This window comes from Leptonotus elevatus, chromosome 15 (genome assembly GCF_054856555.1).
Source record: "Leptonotus elevatus isolate MCC_2025b chromosome 15, RoL_Lele_1.0, whole genome shotgun sequence".
Classification (NCBI taxonomy): Eukaryota; Metazoa; Chordata; class Actinopteri; order Syngnathiformes; family Syngnathidae; genus Leptonotus; species Leptonotus elevatus.
This window is the reverse complement of record NC_141253.1, coordinates 20314397-20336285: the sequence shown is the minus strand read 5'-3', so window position 1 is coordinate 20336285 and position 21889 is coordinate 20314397. Positions and strand designations below refer to the sequence as shown.

The 21889-nt window shown below is 41.1% G+C and overlaps 1 protein-coding gene across 8 annotated transcripts in view; it reads right to left on the bottom strand.

Annotated features, from left to right (window-relative positions):
- The window catches only part of mvb12ba (multivesicular body subunit 12Ba), a 101002-nt gene that overhangs the window by 61227 nt on the left and 17886 nt on the right, over positions 1-21889 (bottom strand). For all 8 annotated transcript variants that reach the window (XR_015097187.1, XM_086095847.1, XM_086095845.1 and 5 more), the window contains exons 2-5: positions 18145-18267; positions 17853-17960; positions 12703-12799; positions 3259-3388 (exon numbers count right to left, since the gene is read on the bottom strand). Coding sequence is in view for 7 of the 8 variants with exons in the window: in XM_086095847.1 (XP_085951973.1) it covers positions 3259-3388; positions 12703-12799; positions 17853-17960; positions 18145-18255 (446 nt within the window). In the remaining variant the exon portion in view is untranslated. The remainder of the gene's footprint in view (positions 1-3258; positions 3389-12702; positions 12800-17852; positions 17961-18144; positions 18268-21889) is intronic.

The following is a 21889-nucleotide window of genomic DNA, read 5'->3' as shown; positions in this document are numbered from 1 at the left end:
TTTATACTTGTAATGTGTTTTCTTCATGTTTATATGTTCAATAAAAAAACAACTATAACCATTATCCTCATGAGTAATAAGAATATATATCTCGTCTTCCTTCCGTGTCTGTTTATTAAATGTTCTAGGCTGAATTAACCTGACAACTCTCAGTGTTCAAACCTTTATAGATTTTAAAATAATAGTAACAATAAAATAGAATTAAACTAATATCCAAAACATTTATTTGAGAAACAAATATATAACGACAATTGATAAAAAAAATTCTAGGCCGGTATGTATTCCTAAAAATGTTTTTTTATAATAATAGTAATTTAAAAAACACACACACAATAACAACAAAACAGCTGTTAGAAATGACACTCTTAATTTTAATGATTATGATACAAGGCTGAGAAATCCATTTTGACCGGGAGGCTTGGGAGCGCATTGTCTATTCATCTGGCGGTCTTGGCACGACAACTGGTCGGCAGTCGATCCGCAGCTGGTTTAATATGAACAAGCTGGAAATGGAAACAAATCGGCGAGTGGATCCGCAATGCACACGCATGCGGTGTAATCTAGGGAAGAGCCATGGGGCGGTGCCGGACGCACGCTAAAGCGTTCAAGGGCATGAAATTGGGAAACTGTCAGGCCTCCATCTCCAGGTCGGGAACGCGACGGGCAAGGTCAGAACGCGACAGGCCATACACCATTTGAAAGGTCTCGTCGAGACAAATTCGTTTGTCCCCGGTATAACGTAGAGCTAGTATTTCCATAAATTTAGAACCACTGTCATAATATTGTTGTTTTAAGAACATACATTTTTTCTTTATGTCTCGTGTCTCTAAATTGTCAATTTTGTTTCTGATCGCTTTAATTTCCTGTAAATCATTCTGTGTTGGGTTTATCTTATGCTTTGTTTCTAATTCCTTCAGTTTATTTTGCAAGTCTTGGAGTGTTTTATTTCTCATTCTTTTTTTGTAAGAATATATTGTTATGATTTTCCCCCTCAGAACAGCATTCAAAGTGTCCCGCAAAATAGGAGGGTCATCCTCTCCATTATCATTAAGACACAGGTAGAGGTCTATTTCTTCCCTAATTTTCCTCTTAAATAGAGAATCATTAAGTAGGCTAGCGTTAAATTTCCATGAGTTACTTTTGGGCTGAAGGTTCAAATCAACAGATAAATATACAGGTGCATGATCACTTAATTCCATTGCCCCAATATCACTCGTAATTATTTTGTTGGTGTCTTTTGTAAATGTAAGGAAGTAATCAATTCTCGTATATAGGCAGTGAGGGGCGGAGAAATGTGTGTAATCCCTCCTACTAGGAAAAAAGTCCCTCCACATATCGATGAGACCTGCCTTCAGAAAAAGCTTATTCATCTTTTGGTACAATATTTTCGTGTCAGAACTTTTTCTGGAGGAGGAATCCAACCTTGGTTGTAAGTGTATATTCAGATCCCCCCACAAATCAAAATACCGTTTTCGTCACCATAATATTTGTGATTTTCAACCAAAAAAATCTGAATTACTAGGTGTTGTGCTTGCTCTGTCCTACCCGGGTTCGACGGCTCTCCTCTTTGGTGGAGGTTTTCATGCATGCCAGATCCACCACACCAGCATCTATCGAAATTCAAACACAATCTGCTTCTTCCTCTGGTCGTTGAATCGGTGGAGGCTGATGTCTGCGGATCTCACTCTGCTTCATCTATCCTTCCCTTCCTTTCCTCAGTCTTTTCTTTGGTCTCTTGAGGTTTTCCTAATTTGTTGGATTTGAGATGTTTCTGGGGTTGGTGAAAGAATCTGATTGGTAACCCGGTGGGTAGTAGGTGATGTCTGGTCGGTGCTGGATTTCACTTTCTTTGATCCTTCTTCGGGTCTCTTGACAACCTCACGACTCTAGCTGGATTCTGAAGTATTCGGTTTAGGTGAACGGTATGGGATTTTTAATAGGTTTTAGGTAAATTAATGAGTACACACTAACACGCACACACACACGTACTCACGCACATACAAAAAAAAGAAAAAGAGGAAGAAAAGAGAGAGAGAGCAATGATGATGACATGTCGAATCGGTAAGATTACCGAATGAACAATACTGAGCTTTTGAAAGAAAGAAAAAAAAAAGAAAAAAAGAAACTGACAACATAAATGTCGATCATTGTTAATTTCAAAGTTAAATTATCGAATGCTGCACAAAACATTAAGAATGGCAATCAATCCCAATTTCTTGCCCTGATTGGTGGACAGAGTCAGGGACAAGAGCCACCAATCAGAGAGCAGCGCTCACACAACCCACACCAAAAAAAACCCAAATATGGCCACCGACATCGTTGACCGCAACAGGCATTTATAGTCGATAAAATGTATTTAATTTACATTGGAAGCAATAGAATATTTAGAGGATTTTCTGTCAACACATTGCTTATGTATGTAAGAGGATTTATTTTCACATTGATATATTTATTTTTGGGGATCTATTTTGTTTCTAATTTGGGAGGACGGAACTACAGTATTTTAAATGAGCGCGATTAGTGGAAGGATATATGAAAAGGAGGGGGAGCGATTGTGACAGCGAAAGAGTGAACTGAAAGGCGGACGTGACTGAAGACAGTCATGATGAGAGACGAAGACAAAATGAAAGAGTGGCTTACTGAGGTGTATATAAAGAGACCAGATGACCAGAGACAGCCACCGTGAAAAAACAAGTGCAGCAAATGAACGCGAAGCTTGCCATCATACCGGGAGGCTTGACCAAAGAACTTCAACCGCTGGACATCGGTGTAAACAGGGCGTTCAAGTTTAATCGAGTTTCTATCGTCCTTGATTGGTTATAGGGCGAAAATCCGTTGTTTCTCACGGGTGCTATCGCTCTAAGCAGTTATGCTTGCCGATGACGTCACCGGAATCCTAACTCAAAAAATGTCAATGTAAATGTAGCATTAGAAGAAGCTTTCCAAATAAGGGTGGTCGTTAATTTGAGCGTTAAAAAAATTAGTGCTGTTTAAGGAACTTAACATGTTAATTTTGACACCATTGGTAAATAGTAATATAGAGATATGTGTGTGTCCAAACGTTTGGCCTGAAATATAGTGAGAAAGGGAGAGAGAGAGAGGGAGAGGTAGAGGGAGAGACAGAGAGAATTGTGGCTCTAAATATACACACACTAGGTATGTATTTTGAGTGATTGTGGGGGCACCATTTGTGTGTATTGATGTGTAAAATTGCAATAAAAGCATAGTAAAAAAAAAAAAAAAAAACATTGAACAAACCCAATAAAGGTGTACTGTGGGGGAGCCTGCTTTGACCTTCCCAGGATACGGATATCACAGATGGCTGCCTCTGTAGAGTCCCGTGGGATAAACTTGATACAGAGTCGCCTCTTCCTGAACGCCTGTTCCTCTACACAACAAAACAAGAAATAGTCACATACCTTATTGATTGTAATGTTATCTGAAACAAAAAAAACAGCTGAGTCAAAGGTCAGGTCATGCCTACTTTGACTCCTTGTTAAGCACTCTAAGCAACTTGACTCTTAATTCATTCACTCCCAAACATTTTTACAGAAGCAATATATTGAATGTTTCCGTTTTGCAGCAATTAGCATTAGAATATAGCTAAATTTCATCATTGCTCACAAATCCAGGGCTTGAAGTAAAAAAAAAAAATCCTGAGCCTGAACTTTTGCTGAGGAGCGGTATTGCAGTGTCCAACGTGCCGATTCGTTGTTCGATCGACATCAAGCCATTACTATTCGATTCGTCGCTGTGGATGGACTGGGCATTTGGGAAACTCAGGAAATTCCCAATGATTTTCCTCTCTTAATGCCCTAATTTCTGTACGAAGTTTTGAAGAGAATTGTTTACGCTGGCAATAAAAACGGCAGACACGTTCCGCAGGACTAGTCAAGTCATCCGTTGCGCCGCGACAGGAAAAACGCTCCCATGAAAAATTTGAAAATGAAGGCGTCCATTGGCATTGCGCTCCACATATTACTTGGTATGGGAAGGTTTATTTTGAAGTTGGCCTTCTCTCCGCATTGGCGGTGTTTTGCCAGATGTGTCAAATATTCCCCACATGTATTTGTTTACTTCGCTGGATTTGTCATTGCGCTAGTGGCTCTTACGCCGGAAATCCGGCACCGTCCCGGAGTACTTTAAGCCCTGCAAATCTATTTAGAAATGTGAGTAATGAGCTTTTTTTCAATATGGCCCCTGGTTGATCTCTTTTGGTCTGCTGTCACCTGCTGGCTGTTTGTGTAATAACTATCATTTCTTCAACCGTTCTTTGCAGTTGAGAGGCTGTATCAAAGCTCTAGCATTAAAAAAAAAAAACATTTTAAACATATAAATACCTCTTTGAGACACTAAAACATTTAAAATAGAACATATTTATAAATTTCTGGGAGCAAATGAGATAATTGGTGGGTGGCTAGTTTTTGTTAACCTTGTGCTGCAAGCTGAATTCTCACGGGATTTGTGAGTTCACAAACCCCTGAGAATCTTGTACTGAACCCGCTGATTTTCACCAATCCGTAAACGTCTTGTACGGGCCAAGCGGTATTGTGTTCGGGGGCGGAATATGCGGCAGTGATAAAAACTATGCGCCGAATCATGAACAAATGCGTAGACGCTGCAATTAATTCAGTTCTCGCAGATTTACTCAGTTTCTTGTTGAATGAAGAACAGCGAGAGGCGCTTCGTGCATTTTTAACTGTTATAGATGTTTGTGTTTTTGTTTTTTAACCTACGACAATGACGACGACATTTTCATCCACTGCCGTGCTCAAAACAAAAGCTTAGCCAATTAGTATTGTACTGAACGTCTCGTTTTTCCCGACAAGATCACATTGGAGCGGTCCAAGATTGATTTTGTGGAGAACTCCCTTGAGTGAATCACAATTATCAATCTGGCCAGGTTTTTGTATCAAGCAGGGATTTCAGTTTATAGATAATTGGCCCTCCTTCTGGAGGTGATAAGACCTGCGCTGAGGTTGGTCGGCCTTCACCCCAACTGGGAAAGCGCCATCACTATTTCTAAAAATATACCATGGCCAAATTCACTGGGTCCTCCGAAGGCCGAATTTGTCTGCCGCATAACGTCACTCCTGGCGCAACTCGACTGCACGCACAGACTTGCACATGAATGGACTATCGATCAATGCACTACAGACCCAGCCTTGTGAATTTGGACACAGGGATAGATTACTGTTTGAGCCTTTTATGACTACGGGTGATTAGCGAATACAGTTAGAACAGTTAGCCTGTTAAAACGGGTGCTGCATCTGTAAGGCTAGAGCTAACTAGCGCTATGCTAGTTTCATGCAACACAGTGTTTTATGTAAATTAGAGCGTTGTGCACTTAACATACAGATTCACTACCCACTGCTGAACCACATACTGACTTGTTTTCAATTGAGGTAGCAGTTCAGGAGTCTTCCGAGGTGAGTCATATTGATAATTCTGTATCAGATTCCTACGGTATTAAACTCATGCCACAACTATCGTCGCTTGAAGTACAAAATGTTATGCAGACAATGCAATGCAAATATTAGAACACTTTCTTCGAAAGCCTGGCTAATTAATTACCTAATTAGAGACCATAACCTCAATCTGATTGGTCTTTGTCAAACCTGGTTAAAACCAAATGCATTGTATCGCTATGTTAGAGCCATAAGAAAAATATGAATATAGATTCGTTCAAATGTGAATATATGTTTATCTATTTGTGTTCCATTTGAATAATTTTTGTTTACTAGTCACAAGCCTATATTTGGTGTTTTATTTTTGTTATTTTGTGTAATGTAGATTTTTAGAATATTTTAGTACTTGTGCTCCGTAAGTTTGTCCTGCTTGTTAGTCGTAAAGGAAGGAGTTGCCGTAAAGTGTGTTGTTGGCATAAATAAAAAGGGAAAAACAAGTAGGGCTAGGAGCAACAACTTTGTCTAACCGAGCTGACCGTACTGATTGTAAGTTTGTTTATGGTCTTGTAATCACCATTTTTTGGGGGTAAATAAAGTGGAAATCTTTTTTGTTCATCCGCAATGGCGTTTTGCATTTGTGGTCATTGCTGAGGTGAAAAGATCGACTACGGTTGGTGCGCGTTAGAGACCTTCATGCCCTGCTTACGTAATGACGAAAAGTAAAAAGGAAAGGTGCTGTTACATTTAAGTTAGACAAAGTTGCTCCGCGAGAATCATTGTCAACACCCGCGACGCATGGTGGTAGTTGGCGTGCCAGTGCCGCAGTCTGAGTAAGAGGAGGAACGGACATTTGGCGCATTATTTTCGAACGCCGTCCGTTAATGAGGACATTGCGGATTTGAATTCACCCTGCACTTTGGGATTTGAAACGGCTCGACGTTTTGGAAGTGCTTCATTCCATGCACTTGGGAGGACATTTGTGGCGTGTTTAACTCTTTGACTGCCAGACGTTTTCAGAAAAGGGATGCCGTCAGTGCCAGCCGATTTAAGCATTTTGACTGATCTTTCAAGGTCCACAGAAAATGTTCTGTTTGGACTATGGAAACACACGTTTGACCCAATTTCGCCTGTTTTGGACCAAAATACGGAGAAATCAAGCTTTTAGTGAAACGATATTATTTCATGCATTCTAGTGAATATTACACTTCTTTTTGTCCATGAATGATGCCACAAACACCTAAATAGTGCTTTACTTCTATAAAACACTACCACCGAGAATGAAAAAGTGTTTTTTGATAGCAAAATGCGTTTATTTACATTCAACAGTGTAACAATTTGACAACAATTTGGCAAACTATTTACAAATGTGTGCAACTGTGGTGCTATTTACAAATATGTGGATGTTTCAACGACAGTTTTTCTTTTTGTAACACTCTCCTGCGTGCAAGGAGACGCAACAGCATTTGCACAACAGATTGCCTCTTCGCGTGCTCCACTTTCTTGCAGGCCGTTTTTTCCGGGGAATAGCAAGTATATACTGCAGTGTGTGTTGCCATCAAGTCTAATATCAGGATCATGCTACGGTTTCGTTACGTCTCGCTTCCTCGTGTCCTTCAGTTGCTACACCGGGTTGTAAGAGATGTTCTGATCCATTTTATCCACTCCATTCATGGTGGCATCGTAGTCCAGAAACAGTGTCTTCTCCGTGATCAGACTGTACCCGCTCCTCCGATGAATATGCATTGGACTCGGGGTACTCTTCATTGTCCGATCGAATGTCCGGTCGGTTATTGTGCGCGTTTTCCGGCCTTAGCAGCGGTAGCCGCGCTAGCCGCGCTTAGCCGGTGAGGCTTACTACGTGATCATAACAGTCGCGTCAAGGCTTCCAACTTTGGCGTCAAGCTCGGAGTCATCATCATCATCATCATCAATCTGCATTGGTCGATGCCAACTCTCCATCGCCCGATCGAATGTCCGATTGTGTAGAAGTACCCGGTCGGTTATTGTGCGCGTTTTCCGGCCTTAGCAGCGCTAGCCGCGCTTAGCCGGTGAGGCTTACTACGTGATCATAACAGTCGCGTCAAGGCTTCCAACTTTGGCGTCAAGCTCGGAGTCATCATCATCGTCGACATCAATGCGCTTTTTAGTATTGATTGATGCTTTCCGTCTTTGAAAAAAATGCTCAAGCGTGAGCTGCTTGCAACCGGTTGCTTGGTCAGCCATTGTGGCTTCATCAGCCATTGTCTCCTCAACACTCTAGCTCCGCCTCACGTCTTCTACTGACGCCCACGGTGGGCGGCCCATCCAACCTTGTGCAAAGAGAGTCATCGCTGCCCTCTAGGGGCCAAAACGAGTCTTTTACTAATCAGATCTGCCTGATACTTTCAGCACAGCTGCCCAAGGCTTTCCTGCACCCGTTTCCAAAAAAAAAAAAAAAAAAAAAACATTTTAACGTCCTCGGCGCCCTTCCCTAGGTTTATGCTAAACGTTTTATAACGTTTATGGCAGTCAAAGAGTTAAGGAGTGAACAAGCACATGGTGTGACGTCATGCAGCGAAGCACAAGGCGTAAGTGGATTAATTGTGTTGAAAAGTGAAAGGCAACTCAATTAATATGGAGCAAAAGGAAATGGAATCTTCCACAAAGAGTATCTAAACTAACAATGAAAGCTCAAGAGGAAAAGCTTCAGGAGCTTAAAGAAGTGAGAAAGTCCAAGTTGCGGTATCTTACAAGAAAGATGAAGGAAATTGAAGCTCTTAATGAGGATGCTAGCAATGCTGGACGTGAGTGCCATAATAGCAGGTGACTTTGCAGGCAGGTACATGGAATTGTGTACAGCCAATAATGCAGTTAAAAATCTCATGAGTGACACTGAAGTTTTGCAAGACCAATCACAGTGGTTTGAGCCTAATTCAAAATATTTAAAGACCTTTGTGGAAAGAGAGTGAGAGCTGGCTAGAATAAGTAAATGAACAAGAAGATGAGGCAAAAAGAATTGATGCAGAAATTGAGCCTGCACATAGTGTCTCATTGATATCCACAAAGAACAGTAAAGAGCAGAAAACTAGCAGATCATCTTCTGTTGTTTCTTCTACTGTGTCTGTATCAAGGATGAAAATAGAAGCTGAAAAAGCGGCTCTGTTAGCACGTGCAGGAACATTACCAAAAAGAGTGGAAATTGAAAGAGAAGAAGCCCTGCTCAAGGCCAGAAAAAAAGGAGTTAGAGTTGCAAACAGCTATTGCTGCTGCTAACGCAAAGCTAGAGGTGCTAACTGCAAAAGAGACAGATTGGTCAGACACTGCTGCATTCAGAGAAAATGTGACTGTGAAACAGAGAGGTCCAGATCAAGGTAGTGAGCGCAGCTTCAGGACTGTGTTGTCCGAACATGACAATGTTGGCAAAAAGGGTCATTTAAAAATGACACAGAACACCTTGCTTCACAGTGACTCAGAAAGGAGTAACAGACATCAGCGATTGAAGGACATATCTAGCAATCAATGCAGCACAGGCGACACAAAGGCAGCTGGTATTCGAGATTTGTTGATTTATGCAGCGACAGAATGAAATCACTGCACTTTTAGTGAAGCAACAGAAAGTGTCTACACTACTGCCACTTGATATTCCAGTCTTTAGTGGTGATCCACTGGAATTTAGTTTCTTTGTCAAAGCATTTGAGCATGGAATTGAAAAAAAGACAGAGCTTAACAAAGATGGACTGCATTTTCTTGAGCAATTTACACATGGAAGACCTAAAATTCTAGTACGCAGCTGTGCACATTTGAATCCAGATAGAGGCTATAAAGAAACAAAAAGGCTTTTGTACGAGAATTTTGGAAATTAATACACAATTGCTTCTGCCTAAATTGAAAAGGCATTGCAGTGGCATGTAGTAAGGTCAGAAGATGGAGAACCACTTACAGAGTTTGCAGTTTTCCTCACAAGTTGCTGCAACACTGTTGATACCATGGATTATATTGATTAGCTGGACAGCCCTACCAACATGCGCACAATTATATCCAAACTTCCCTTCAAATTAAGAGAAAAGTGGAGAGGGTTTGCTTGTGACGTTCAAGAAAAGTCAGGAATTAGAACCACGAGGGACATTTAAGTAAAGGCTGTCAGCAAAGACACATCTGTCAAACATGTTCACGAAAGCGTTCCACCATCCTGCATTTTGACAAACAGGACTCTGCAATGCAATGCAAAACAAGCTGCCCAAAATTAATCTCCCACTGAAAATTTAACTTGTGGTTGTACTGGGCCAGGGAAGCAGCTTGTGGTCTGTCAATCGTTCCAGTCAAGGTCAGGTGTTTGAGGAGTAACAAAAGCGTTGAAGTATACGCGTTTCTAGACCCAGGAAGTACTGGAACTTTCTGCACTGAAAAATTTGTGAGGAATCTTATGATAACAAGAGAAAAGACAAGATTTAGGCTCCGCACCATGGGAAAAGAAGAAATTGTCAGGGACTTGAAGTCAGTGCTTTGGATGAGGATAATTTCTTGAAGCTTCCAAAAGTTTTTACACAATCTGAGATCCCAGTTAAGAAAGAGAACATTCCACAACAAAGTGATGTGGACAGATGGACACATGTTCAACTTAAAAGAATTGTTGGAGAAATAGGTTTGTTAATAGGAACAAACGTACCAAAAGCACTCGAACCATGGGAGGTCGTTAACAGTGACGGAAATGGACCATATGCGGTAAAGACTCTTCTAGGCTGGACTATCAATTGACCACTGAAGGGTGAAAATCCCAGAGAGGAAAGCACTGAGAGGCCACAAATCACCGTAAACAAGATCTCAGTGTCAACCTTGGAAGAGCTCACTGAGCATCAAATAAAGTTGGACTTCCCCCTGAGCATCAGATGGCTGAAAAATTCGAAATGTATTTTGAAGACAAACAGTTCATAAATTCTGTATCAAAGTCAGTGAAGCTGGTTGACGGCATTGTTTACCCAAATAATCGTGACTTTGCAGGACAGAGAGCTGAAAGCTTAAAGCGGAAGCTGATGAAAAACCCAGAGTTTCATGAGGATTACACAAAGTTCATGACAGACGATGGCGAAGGGCTAGGCTAAGGAAATTGCTACAGCAGCTGATGTTGATGGTACTGGTAGCAAGAGGACATGGTACATCCCACATCATGGGGTTTACCACCCAACAAAGCATAAGTTACGTGTGGTTTTTGACTGTCCAGCCACATATAGAGGCACCTCACTTAATTTATGTTTGTTGCAAGGGCCAGATTTGACGAGTTCTCTCATTGGAGTGCTAACAAGATTCCGACAAGAGCCGATTGCCTTCATGGCCGACATTGAAGGTATGTTTAATCAATTCAAAGTTCCCCTGGAAGATACTGATGTGTTGATATTTTTGTGGTGGCCACAGGGAGACCTCAGTCGGCAGCTAAAATAATACAGAATGTTGGTCCATATATTTGGTGCAACTTCGTCGCCAAGTTGTGCAAGTTATGCATTGAGAAGGTGTGCAGAGGACAATCAGGCACAGTTCAGCTCAGAAGCTACAATCACCATCTTGAGGAATTTCTATGTGGACGATTGTCTAAAATCTGTTGGTACTGAGGAACAGGCAATTGCTCTTAAACAGGAACTGCAGGCTTTTGTGCTGCTGGAGGTTTTAAACTCACGAAATGGGTTTCCAATAGCAGAGTTGTGCTCGCATCAGTACATGAAAAGGAGAGAGCCGACAAAGTCAAGATGCTGGATTTTGAAAATGATTGTTTGCCAATCGAAAGAGCTTTAGGAGTTCAGTGGTGTGTGGAGTCGGACACACTGCAGTTCAGGGTGTGCATTCAAAGCAAGCCATTAACAAGAAAATGAGTGCTCTCAATGGTTAGCACTATCTACGATCCGCTTGGGATTTTGGCTCCACTTATCCGTTTTATCTCGTGGATATCTACCGTCCCCTCCTGGACCTTACTCTGGCTTTCTCGATGAATTTTTTTAACTTGTAGCTGACTTGGTAACTAATGCAGATAATAAAGTAATTATGGGTTACTTTAATATTCATATGAATTCCCCGTCAGAACCGCTTATTTGAGTAATGTAGGACGTGTGTGACGGGAGCTTCTAGGTAATGTGGTTATAACGTATGTTTATTGATATCGTAGTGTTTGCCCACAGTGCACCAATGTGAAGTGATGGGACAAATGCTTGTTTACATACTTTGGCTGAATCGAAATCCCAAGTATGTCGAGTCTTAGAGCGAAGACTGAGTCTATCGGGAGTCTGGTTGTCTTGCTGGTAAATATGTGAAAGCTTCTGGTCATTTGATGGGCTGTACTTTAAGACGTCGCCACATCATGCAATGAAAATTCTTATTTTGAATCCTGGAAGAAAAAAAAACAGTGGCCGATCCTTCCCACTCGTGAAATGTTGCGGCAGAACTGCTTTAATGAATGGATACTTTAACATGATAATAGTCATATTCTTGTTGGAACTATTATTATTAATACTATTATTATTATTATTGGAACATAGGAGTATTATATGTTGCCTGTAAAAAATGTAAGCCAATCAGTTAAGTTACAGAATACATGCACATCAGTCACAGGATTAGGGATGCGTGATACCACTTTTTTTCTTTAAAGTAGTCACCGATACTGATACCAAATACCGATACCACTAGTAAATAAAATTTCCCACCCAAAAATTTGATTATTTTAAAGAAAGACCTACAACATGCCCCAATATATTATTTTTACATTGCATGAAATTAAAGGAAACATTGTATTCATATATTTCTCATTTGTAGTTTTTGATTGTAAAACGGCTGCAGCAGGGCAACCGATATTGCTATAGGTCACCGTCGTAAGTACCGATACCTTAAAATAAGACTGGTATTGGTATCGGTAGTCGCCCATAGTTAGAATGGTAACACATCCACCTCAATTTGAGCCAGGAAAAACCCTGCTTGATGAAAATAAAATATCCTACACACTATATAACCTCAGTCCATTAACCATTTACCTTTTTGAATTGAACTACTGAAATAAAGTGTTCCATTATATTCTAATGTATTGACGCACCTGTATATATAGTGCAAAAAGCATTAACATTACGCCACCAGTTTTTAAAAATCACACACACAGTTAAGAAAATATCTTATTTCCTTTGTATAATAAACACAGGCAGATCACATCTTCCGCTCTGATGCAGGAATTGTTTTTGCAAAAGAGGCAGAAAAGAAACTTTAAATTTTACGATAGCAATTTGGAATCAAATAGGCCTGTCCTGTTAGTAGACGTTATTCACTACTTCTCGTGGCGACTTACGAGTGTCAACAGTCTCCTGGATTGGAATGAAGCCCACAGGAAGGGTGTCCTTTATATCGATCAGCTTCATGTCAACAAGAACATTTCCTAGATGGCTCTGTAAGTAAAGGAAAGGAAAAACAGAAGTGAGATAAAGAGAGATAAAATGTAATAGTAACATCTTAAATTTTGTCGTCACTGAAAACATCCTAATATGAATAAATCACCATGCATACTTCCGAGTATTTTTGCATGGGGAAAAAAAGATGAATGGATGGATGGTATTTTCAAAACGGTAAGTCTATCTTTAATAGTTGGTTGGATTCTCTTTGCCTTAAATCACTGCCTCGATGCACCGTGGCATTGCCTGGGGGTCTTGGAAGCACAGGCTTTCTTGATGCTTGCTGTCAGCTCTTTGTTTTTGGGTCTGGTGGCCCTCATTTCCTCTTGATAGTACTGTATTGTGGCCCTCGTTTTCCTCTTGTAATACAGTAATAAGTCTCCGGCATTAGCAACTAGCCACTAACAGAATCTAAACATTGACACTAGCGGTCAGCGATCCACATTCAAATACTGTCGGACATTTCACTCAGATAGAAAAAATACAATCAATGCATTAACCGTTAATAATTGCAAATATATAAACAATGAAGGCTTTCTATCAATCTATAAAAGCTGGTATACATTAAGAAGAATGATGGATGTGAAATCACTGTTTTGTTTTTTTACTTAATTCCAATCAATGGTCCAACGAGCCACTTCTGTTTACAATGCCTAATCATCTACTTGGCTTTCATCCTCCCTTCTAATTGTATGTAAATTAATCAAAATAAATAAACCTGCTGTTTATATATATATATATATATATATATATATATGTGTGTGTGTGGGGGGGGGGGGTGTGCGTGCATGTAATTCTTATAACTAGTGCTGCCAAAATTAGTAATTATCGCATTAATCATGAATTAATGCAGATTAATCACACTATTCATTTTGACCGCAGATGATACTTTAGCTGACAGCGGATGGTTACGTTTAAGTCATCACAGGTTGTGTTTGAGCAATAAACATAACTCATGCATTAAAGTAAAGCATTTAATAAATGTTTGCATGTGACATTCAGAATATTTGTTCACGTCAAACTATTAGGGTCTTTTTTTTTTTCATTTTAAATTATGCATGTAACTCATTTTCTCCCAAAAACGTATAAATTTGTTCTATTTTAAATATTACCAGTGTTCTTCTTTTTTCTTTTTTTTATGCTAGAGCATACAGAAGGCTTTGATGCAGCCTCTGAACTGTAGAGAACGGTTGAAGCAATGAAGCATCTTAAAACGGCCAGCAGGTGGCAGCAGAGTATCAGAGATCAAACAGGGCCATATTGAAACAAACTGTTTTCCCCACAGTTTGAAACATTTGTGAATAATGACAAAACTTAAAAAGCTATATTCTAATGCTAATTAATGCAAAATGGAAACAGATAGAAATATACTTTTTTTCCTGATGAAAGAGACTAATCTTTCTTATGGTAGGTTCCATGTTTTTATATCAATTGAACACAATATTCTGTGGGCCTTGCAAAATCTGTCAAAATCCAGTAAAAAAAAAAAAGCCAGGAGCAAAGGGGGTTGCTTCAGTGAAAATAGCTGGGAGTGAATGATGTAATTAACTGATTAGAAAAAGAGGATGAATGTAAGCAGTAGATAAAAAATTTTGGAAGACGTCGTCATAACATTGAATGTCGAAAAAATTAACACATAACAGGTGCTCTTTAAATTTGATAAAAAAAGCCTTTTTAATTAAGCGATTAATCGTGATTTATCAAAATTCTAAAATGTGATTAATCAGATTTAAAAATGTAATCGTTTGACAGCTCTTCTTATAACATTTACCATCAAAAATAGGAGCACCTTTACAATAGTCTCCTTTAAATAGGCAATAAACAAAACATTGAACAAAAAACCATTGTCATAGTATAGCAGTTTCATTTTATTTTCATCAGTTACTTGAGTTTCCATATAACCCCCTGCAATGTGCTCACATACTCATGGTTGGGAAACACTGCATCGGACGACCTAATCCAACGCAGTATTGAAGGGCCAGATTTGACTGATCATAATGCTAGTCAGGCTGTTAAGGTTTGGTTTTCCCAAGGGGAAGAGGGTTTGGAGACCTCGCAATAAGAGTTGGCCCCTCAAGCCAATGAAACCAAAAGTAAAGGAGTTTTTTCAATTTATTTTAAAGTAATATAAAATAATTGACCTATTTTATTGCAGACAAATCTTGTTGCAGTAAAATATTTTGCAGCTATATATGTTGTCAATCTTTATGTCATCTGAAACTACGCTATGCAAATTAAGACAACTATTAAGACAACCATACATCAGAAAATATGGTCATGTGGTATCTCCCCCAAAAAGGGTGCGACCAAAACCTGTGGTACTACCAACTAAAAAAGTTGGTAGCACCAGTGCTACCAGTTCAAAAGTTAATGGAGAGCCCTGTGAATATATTTTTCAAAGTGCTATCTTACTAAATGTAAACTAGTTATATCTCAGTTACTTTCTATTGCGTTTACTCTTGTGATAGTGTCAGTTCCTGTATACTACCCATTCATGCAGTGAATAAGTTGATGTATGCTTAATGCTTAAGGTTCTTGTGAAAAATGTGTTGAACTTGATCATTACGATCATGTCACCTGTCATATTTCATTATCAGTAACGAGGGCTGGCCCTTTATTGCTGTGTTCCACTCAACCCTAGTTTTTAAAACAAGGATCCTCACTGCGGCGTGATTGTCACACAGGAGTCTAGTCTGAAAGCCCTCATTCTCCATAACACAGTATGGCTTAAATCTTTAACATTAAACCGGGTTTCTAAGGTCGTTATTACCGTTCCTGTGGTCGAGTTGTGAGTGTTTTAGTTTGAAAAAGTCCTGTCCGTGCGGTTGAACACCAGATCCATGCCAGCTCATCAAGCGTGCACATACATCTGCTGTACTCGCGGTGTATATTAGCGCAGGTTTACAGTCTTTGTAAATGGCGACACTTTAATCCAGCATTCCATTTTTCATATAAAATAAACATCTCTTCAATACTTTGGACATTAAACTTGTCAGTGCATGTTGTGACCCTTGTCCGCGTCTCCATTCAACTTCCCTCCCAAACTCCCAAAAAAGTGCTGACGTCATATAACTGCGACAAATCTCGTGTGACACACACAAACACGGTCTCCCGAGCGAAGTTTCGCGTGACTTAAGAGTCAAGGAAATGCCATTTCAACAGCAAACTTGTGAATAATTGTCATGTTAATATTTTATTCCCATGGCATTGAATCGATCGCAACTGGAATGTTTTGGTTGTTTTATAAGACAGCTTTAAGCACCTGTATCAGCAACATAAAACCGATTTATAACGTCTTGACCGGGCCATCGGACGGTTCAAGCTATTTTTAGACTGATTCATTAGTCCGTGTGCCGGTGCACTCGCATAGTTTACGGTATTTTCACGACCATAAGTCGCACCGTATTATAAGGCGCAGTCACAGTTACTACTAACAAACAACTGGGCCAGTTCTCCATCAAACATGCCGTCTCATTGTCGGAGTCAGTTTCGTTGTCGTGTCCTTGGAAATTATGCCGGCTTTTGCGTTTGCCCAAGCATTCACAATCCATTGACAATTTGTGGCATAACTTGCATGGTGCTGCCTCCCAGTCTTGGCAAAGCTGTGTTCGCCAGCCTCCCGGAATGATAGCAAGCTCTGCGTTCATTTGCTGAACTTTATTTTTCACAGCGGCAGAGAGATGTGCGCATTTGAGTCACGAAGATAAGGAAGGAAAGGTGATGCGTGGGAAAAACCAATCTGGTGTCTTTTGTATGTGGTGTGATCTGTTTAGCTACACTGTATAGACTTGCACTACTTCAAAGTGACTTTTGCTATGTCTGTTGCTGTAAGTGCACGTTGTTCAATAGAGCATTTAAAAAATAAAGGAAAAAAAGGAAACAATACACTACTGTATGTAGTAGTTTAGCCCGGACACCCCTTTGCATTTGGTATGTTCCATCTCCCTCCCTCACTGTGCGAACAGACCGCTCTGTTTTGGAGGGAGCTGTCAATCAAACAATTAACTTGTAAGTGGCTCGTTAAGCTCTGAAACAAGCAAAAAAGAAAAAAATAGGACACATGCTCACTGAACATGCATGCTTTAGCGCCCTGGCATAAGTTTGAACATAACAAATCACGATTGGCAGAGCGAACACGTGGGGGTGGAGCAGGATGAGCTGGAGAACTCGCCACCAAATTGACTTCCGTGCTCTCATGTCTGTCCTCAGTCAGGTCCGCCTTTCTTGTATATAAGCAATAGGGGTGTTAGAAAAAATTGATTCGGCAATATATCGCGATATTACAGCGCGCAATTCTCGATTCGATTCGATATGCGGCCGAATCAATTTTTAAACATACATTTTTTATGGGAATATTCAACAAAACGTCTTACTTAGGGTTAGGATTCACACATTAAGCATGGAAGAATGTTATATTAATGGAACATTAAGCCTTAATATTTTATTTCAGTGCTGTTCAAACATGAAACAGACTGCAACCTGTTTGCTAAATGCAGTGGCTCAGTTATAAGCCAGAATTTTCAGATAAATACATTTTCATACAAATCTTACAGTGTACATGTACAATTTTACTAATTAGTATTTTCTAAATTTGAGTAAAAAATTAAAAAAAACATTTTTTAAATCGCAGTAATCAATTTATAGATTCATATCGGGATTAATCGGTATTGAATCGAATCGTGACCTATGAATCGTGATACGAATTGAATCGCCAGGTACGAGGCAATTCACACCCCTAATAAGCAATGTGTGCGGGAAGTCCTCACACAGTCAGTCAGATTTTGGACCTTGGTCCACACACAAGGCGCACCTCACTATTAGGCGCACCGTCGATTTTTGAGATCATTTAAGACTTTTAAGTTCGCCTTATAGTCGTAAAAATACGGTGTGTATATATATATATATATATATATATATATATATATATATATATATATATATTTATTTATTTATTTTTTGCATTTGTTGCTATTTTTTCAACGCTGTAAAATAGGCTGGGAATTACTGTATTTGCAGTTGCATGCACAGACAGCTAGAATAGTATATTTACATTTTCCTTTGAGAATACTCTGGTGAAGCACAGGTACCGGGTCACCTTGGACTTGAAAAGCCCATCTTTCCAAAGATCAGCATCCAGACCATCAGTTGTTGTTGAAACCTAGAATCAACAGAGTCCATTGATTATCATGATGTGAATGCAAGTGTAAAAACTGACTTCATATGCATCGCAGGAGTGTGACAGGAGATTCTGCATGCATTTCTGCACTGTATGAGATGGATAGACAAAAATGCTGACGATTTATGATGTTTATGACAATTATATTAAGAGTAAATGATCTTACAACATCATAACCAGTTGGTGCTCTGCTCCTGGAGGCTACAACACCAACTCCAGTGATTGGGTCCATGGGCGTCTCTGGCAAAACCTCAGAAAAGTCCCGAACTTCAGGCATCTCTGTATAGTTCTGCAGTCAAAAGGAAGATAGCAATTACTGTTATTTGAAAAAAAGTTTTTACCTGGCCACCATTTGATGAATAATTTTAGTAATACTGTAGTGTTTGTTCGTTTTGTGTGTATTTAAGTGTGGGACCGGTTAGGTAGGATGTGACGTTGAAGTTGGCTCAGTTAGTTAGTCTGTTGAGGAGCGCATGAGTATAACGAATATTGCCCGTCACCCTAATTTCTTTTTATTTATTTGCCTTTTTAAACACGTCCCTCTGGGGAATGTGTGTGCAAGCCTCAACCCTGTTTTTCTCAAACCAACCAGAGACAGTTCAAAAAGGAAAAACTCTTTGAATTTCCCTCCAGCAGGGACTGGATTTCGTTTTTACAACCCACAGGAAACGCATACTTCAGCGCCTACCGAGATCTAAAAGCCTGTTTAGCAAGCAAACTAGCGATAAGAATGCTTATCAGTCCCCAGACCACTTTTATGGTCTGGTCTATCCACAGCAATCAGCCATGTGTTGTTGGAAACAACGCCCTTTGGAAGTTATACGGTACAACAGTACCCTCCAGCGGTCACGATCGGTATTATCCTCAAGAATCCTGCCGCTCCTAATTAATCTGAAGTCTACATAATTCGGGACATACACGGACTCTATGTACTTGACTGACATCAAGTAACTCCTGTTGTTTATCTTTGTACACAACCTGTATTTCTATCTCAAATAAATGTGTGTAACTTCTGCAGCCATCTAAGTTTAACTAATTAGTAAGCTTAGCGGATTCAATAACTTTATGATCGCGGTAATGTTTGAAATGTGTTCAGAATGATAAATGAAGCATCTGGCTTGTCAATTCTGATAAAAAAAATTTATCAAATGCTATCCCAAAAGCTTGGTCTCAGTCGACCAAATCTGCTTCAAGTGCACGGAAGAGGCGGGACTACTACTCCGACCCCCTGGTACACCAGTTTAAAAGCCAGCGCGAAGGGAACTTTCCCCTCTTCTTCACCTCTTCTTCACTCCTCTCCCTCTTCTCCTCTTGCCCCATGAACTGACCCTCACGAGAGACGTGGTCGCCGAACACTGAGAGCGACCGTGTGGCTTGTTTCTTTGATCCCTGGACTTGAGCCACACCGCGCGCCCCAAAGCACGCATCACGCAAAGACTCGTAACCACACTGCGCGTCCCCAAAACGCGCGTCTGTTCCTGCCGAGAGCCGACCCACCTACCTTCCGCTCTCTGAATCACGCAGCGCCCCGCCGACCCGGTTCCACGACAGCTGTTAGGCACCGAGCTGCTGCGCGTCAGCGATCCATCCCTGCTCCAGCCGTGCGCCTGAGACGCCCCGCAGCTCCCCAACCAACTGACTGCGGCCTCTCAACCGCGCAAGCACATCACCACCAACCGGGACTTGTGCCAGCCAAGGACCTGCCGCAGCCTCCACGCCGCGCGTGCACCTCGCCACCAACTGGAGACCTGCAGCAGCCTCTCAGTCGTGCGCCCATCACCATCAGCCAGAGACTCCAGTGCAGCATTCCACCTGCGCGTGCGCTGACCGCCCAGGTTGCCTCCAACGGAGTTTTCTTCCAATGAGGATCGACGCTCGCCGACGCTCGCCGAGTCTCTTGCCGAGTCTCTCTCTCTCCCATGTACCTGAACCAGTCCCTTAGTGCGCCTACATTACAATCTGACCATATACTACTGGTGCAACGCTTTTATTCAAATAATAAGAGGGTTGACTGGTCAAAACACTTCCATCTCTATTCCCCATCTACCTTTTTTCATTCCCTTTTTATCTTAGTTCGTTAGGTTGCATGTTTTCTTTTTATATTTGATTCACATTTTTTTTATTCCGTTTCATTAATAGGTTAGGCTGTGACTGATATATGTGTGTGTTTACTAAATAAATTGGTTGTCTAGAAATTCAATTTCTGCCGAATCATTTGTTTACTGAGTGGATTAGTAATTCTCTTATTAAAGCAACGAACTCCATGATTAATTTAAGTAGCAACTTCAGATTATGAATACTTGATAATAGGATTTTTATAGTTTATTTTGCAAATTACAACTCCCCTCAGTACCGTCTACATTTTTCATAAGCCATTACGGCAACCCAAATAATCGCTACATGAGCATGAGTCGCGGCTAACAGCAGCTCGTGTTTGTACCGCTTTTTTAATATTATTATTTAAAAGCGATCAGACTGAATTGGTGACTGTGTGCATCCTTGATCACATGTAAGGGCATTAAATTTGGTGTCAGAAGTTTTGGATTCACCGTCTTTCACCCGGCTTTTGCGTACGAGGATGTTCGGCGACCCACTCGGCGGAAGCTAAAAGAAGAAGCCGTGGGCTGTGTATTTGACATGCTGCATCAAGTAGCACCAAGAGCAGTCGCCATAACACTGGTATTTTGCTCTGAAATAAGCGTGAGCCCGCGTGACTGCGTGATGACGTCCCGCGAGATGTCGCAGTGGCCCGGCTGGATGTAAACATGCATGGCAGCGCCCAGGAGTTCGCGTGGCCTGACACCAAAGCGCTTAAGTTCTCCGGAAAGGGCAGTTGGGAGGCCTACAGAGCACAATTGGAGATGGTAGCTGATGCAGCAGGGTGGTCAGAAAAAGCGAAAGCTGTGCAGCTGGCGCTGACAGAGGACGCTACACCGAGTTTGCTGCTACTGAAGAACAAAGAGACTCGATTACGGCGCGCTGGTGGGTACGTTCCAAAGGTGGTTTGGAGAGTTTAACTTGAGAGACTGTTAAATTAAGCAGGGTGATCGAAAGCCAGGTGAGCCGCTTCATTGCCTTGCTCATGAGATAGAGAGCCTGGGTCGGCGCACATGTGCTGAAATGCCCGACGTGGTCCAAAATGAAATGATACGCAACCAGTTTATCAAAGCTCTCAGACCGGATGAGCTGCGCATGCACGTCCAGCTCGCTCACCCAGCAGCCTTGGGAGATGCGACGTCGGAGAGGGAAAAGCGCAGACCTGCAAGGTTGGAGGAGCTAGTGTGCATAATAAAGAGCTGCCCAGCACAAATCGAGGAAGGGAGTGATCAACCAGCACGCCCTGCTGTCTGCTGGGGTGTGGGCAACCAGGTCATCTGCTTCGCCACTGCCCAAAGAAGTTGAAGAAGCAGGGAAACTGAAAAGGGTCAGTGTCGACCGGACTACGTTGACCTCTCAAGTTGTTTACCAGGAAATGCAACCTGCATGTGAAGGAGCTGTGTGCAGGGACCAACACGTCTAGGGTGAGACCGTTGTAATGGTGGGTTGGACAGACATGGTGGACCCGAGTCATGTTTGCTTGCAGAATGGGGACATTTTTTGCACAGCCCTGGTGGACACTAGGTCTTTAGCCACAATTGTAAGGCCTGACATTGTTCCATTAACTCTTTGACTGCCAGACGTTTTCAGAAAAGGGATGCTGTGAGTGCCAGCCGATTTAAGCATTTTGACTGATCTTTCAAGGTCCACAGAAAATTTTCTGTTTGGACTATGGAAACACACATACTACCAAAAAGAGAGATTGAACTTTCATCTTTCATCAGAAAAAAAAAGTTTGTTTCTACCTTATTCCGTTCTTTAGTAATCAACAATAGAAAATGGTTAGTTTCACCCAAATGCGCTTGTTTTGGACC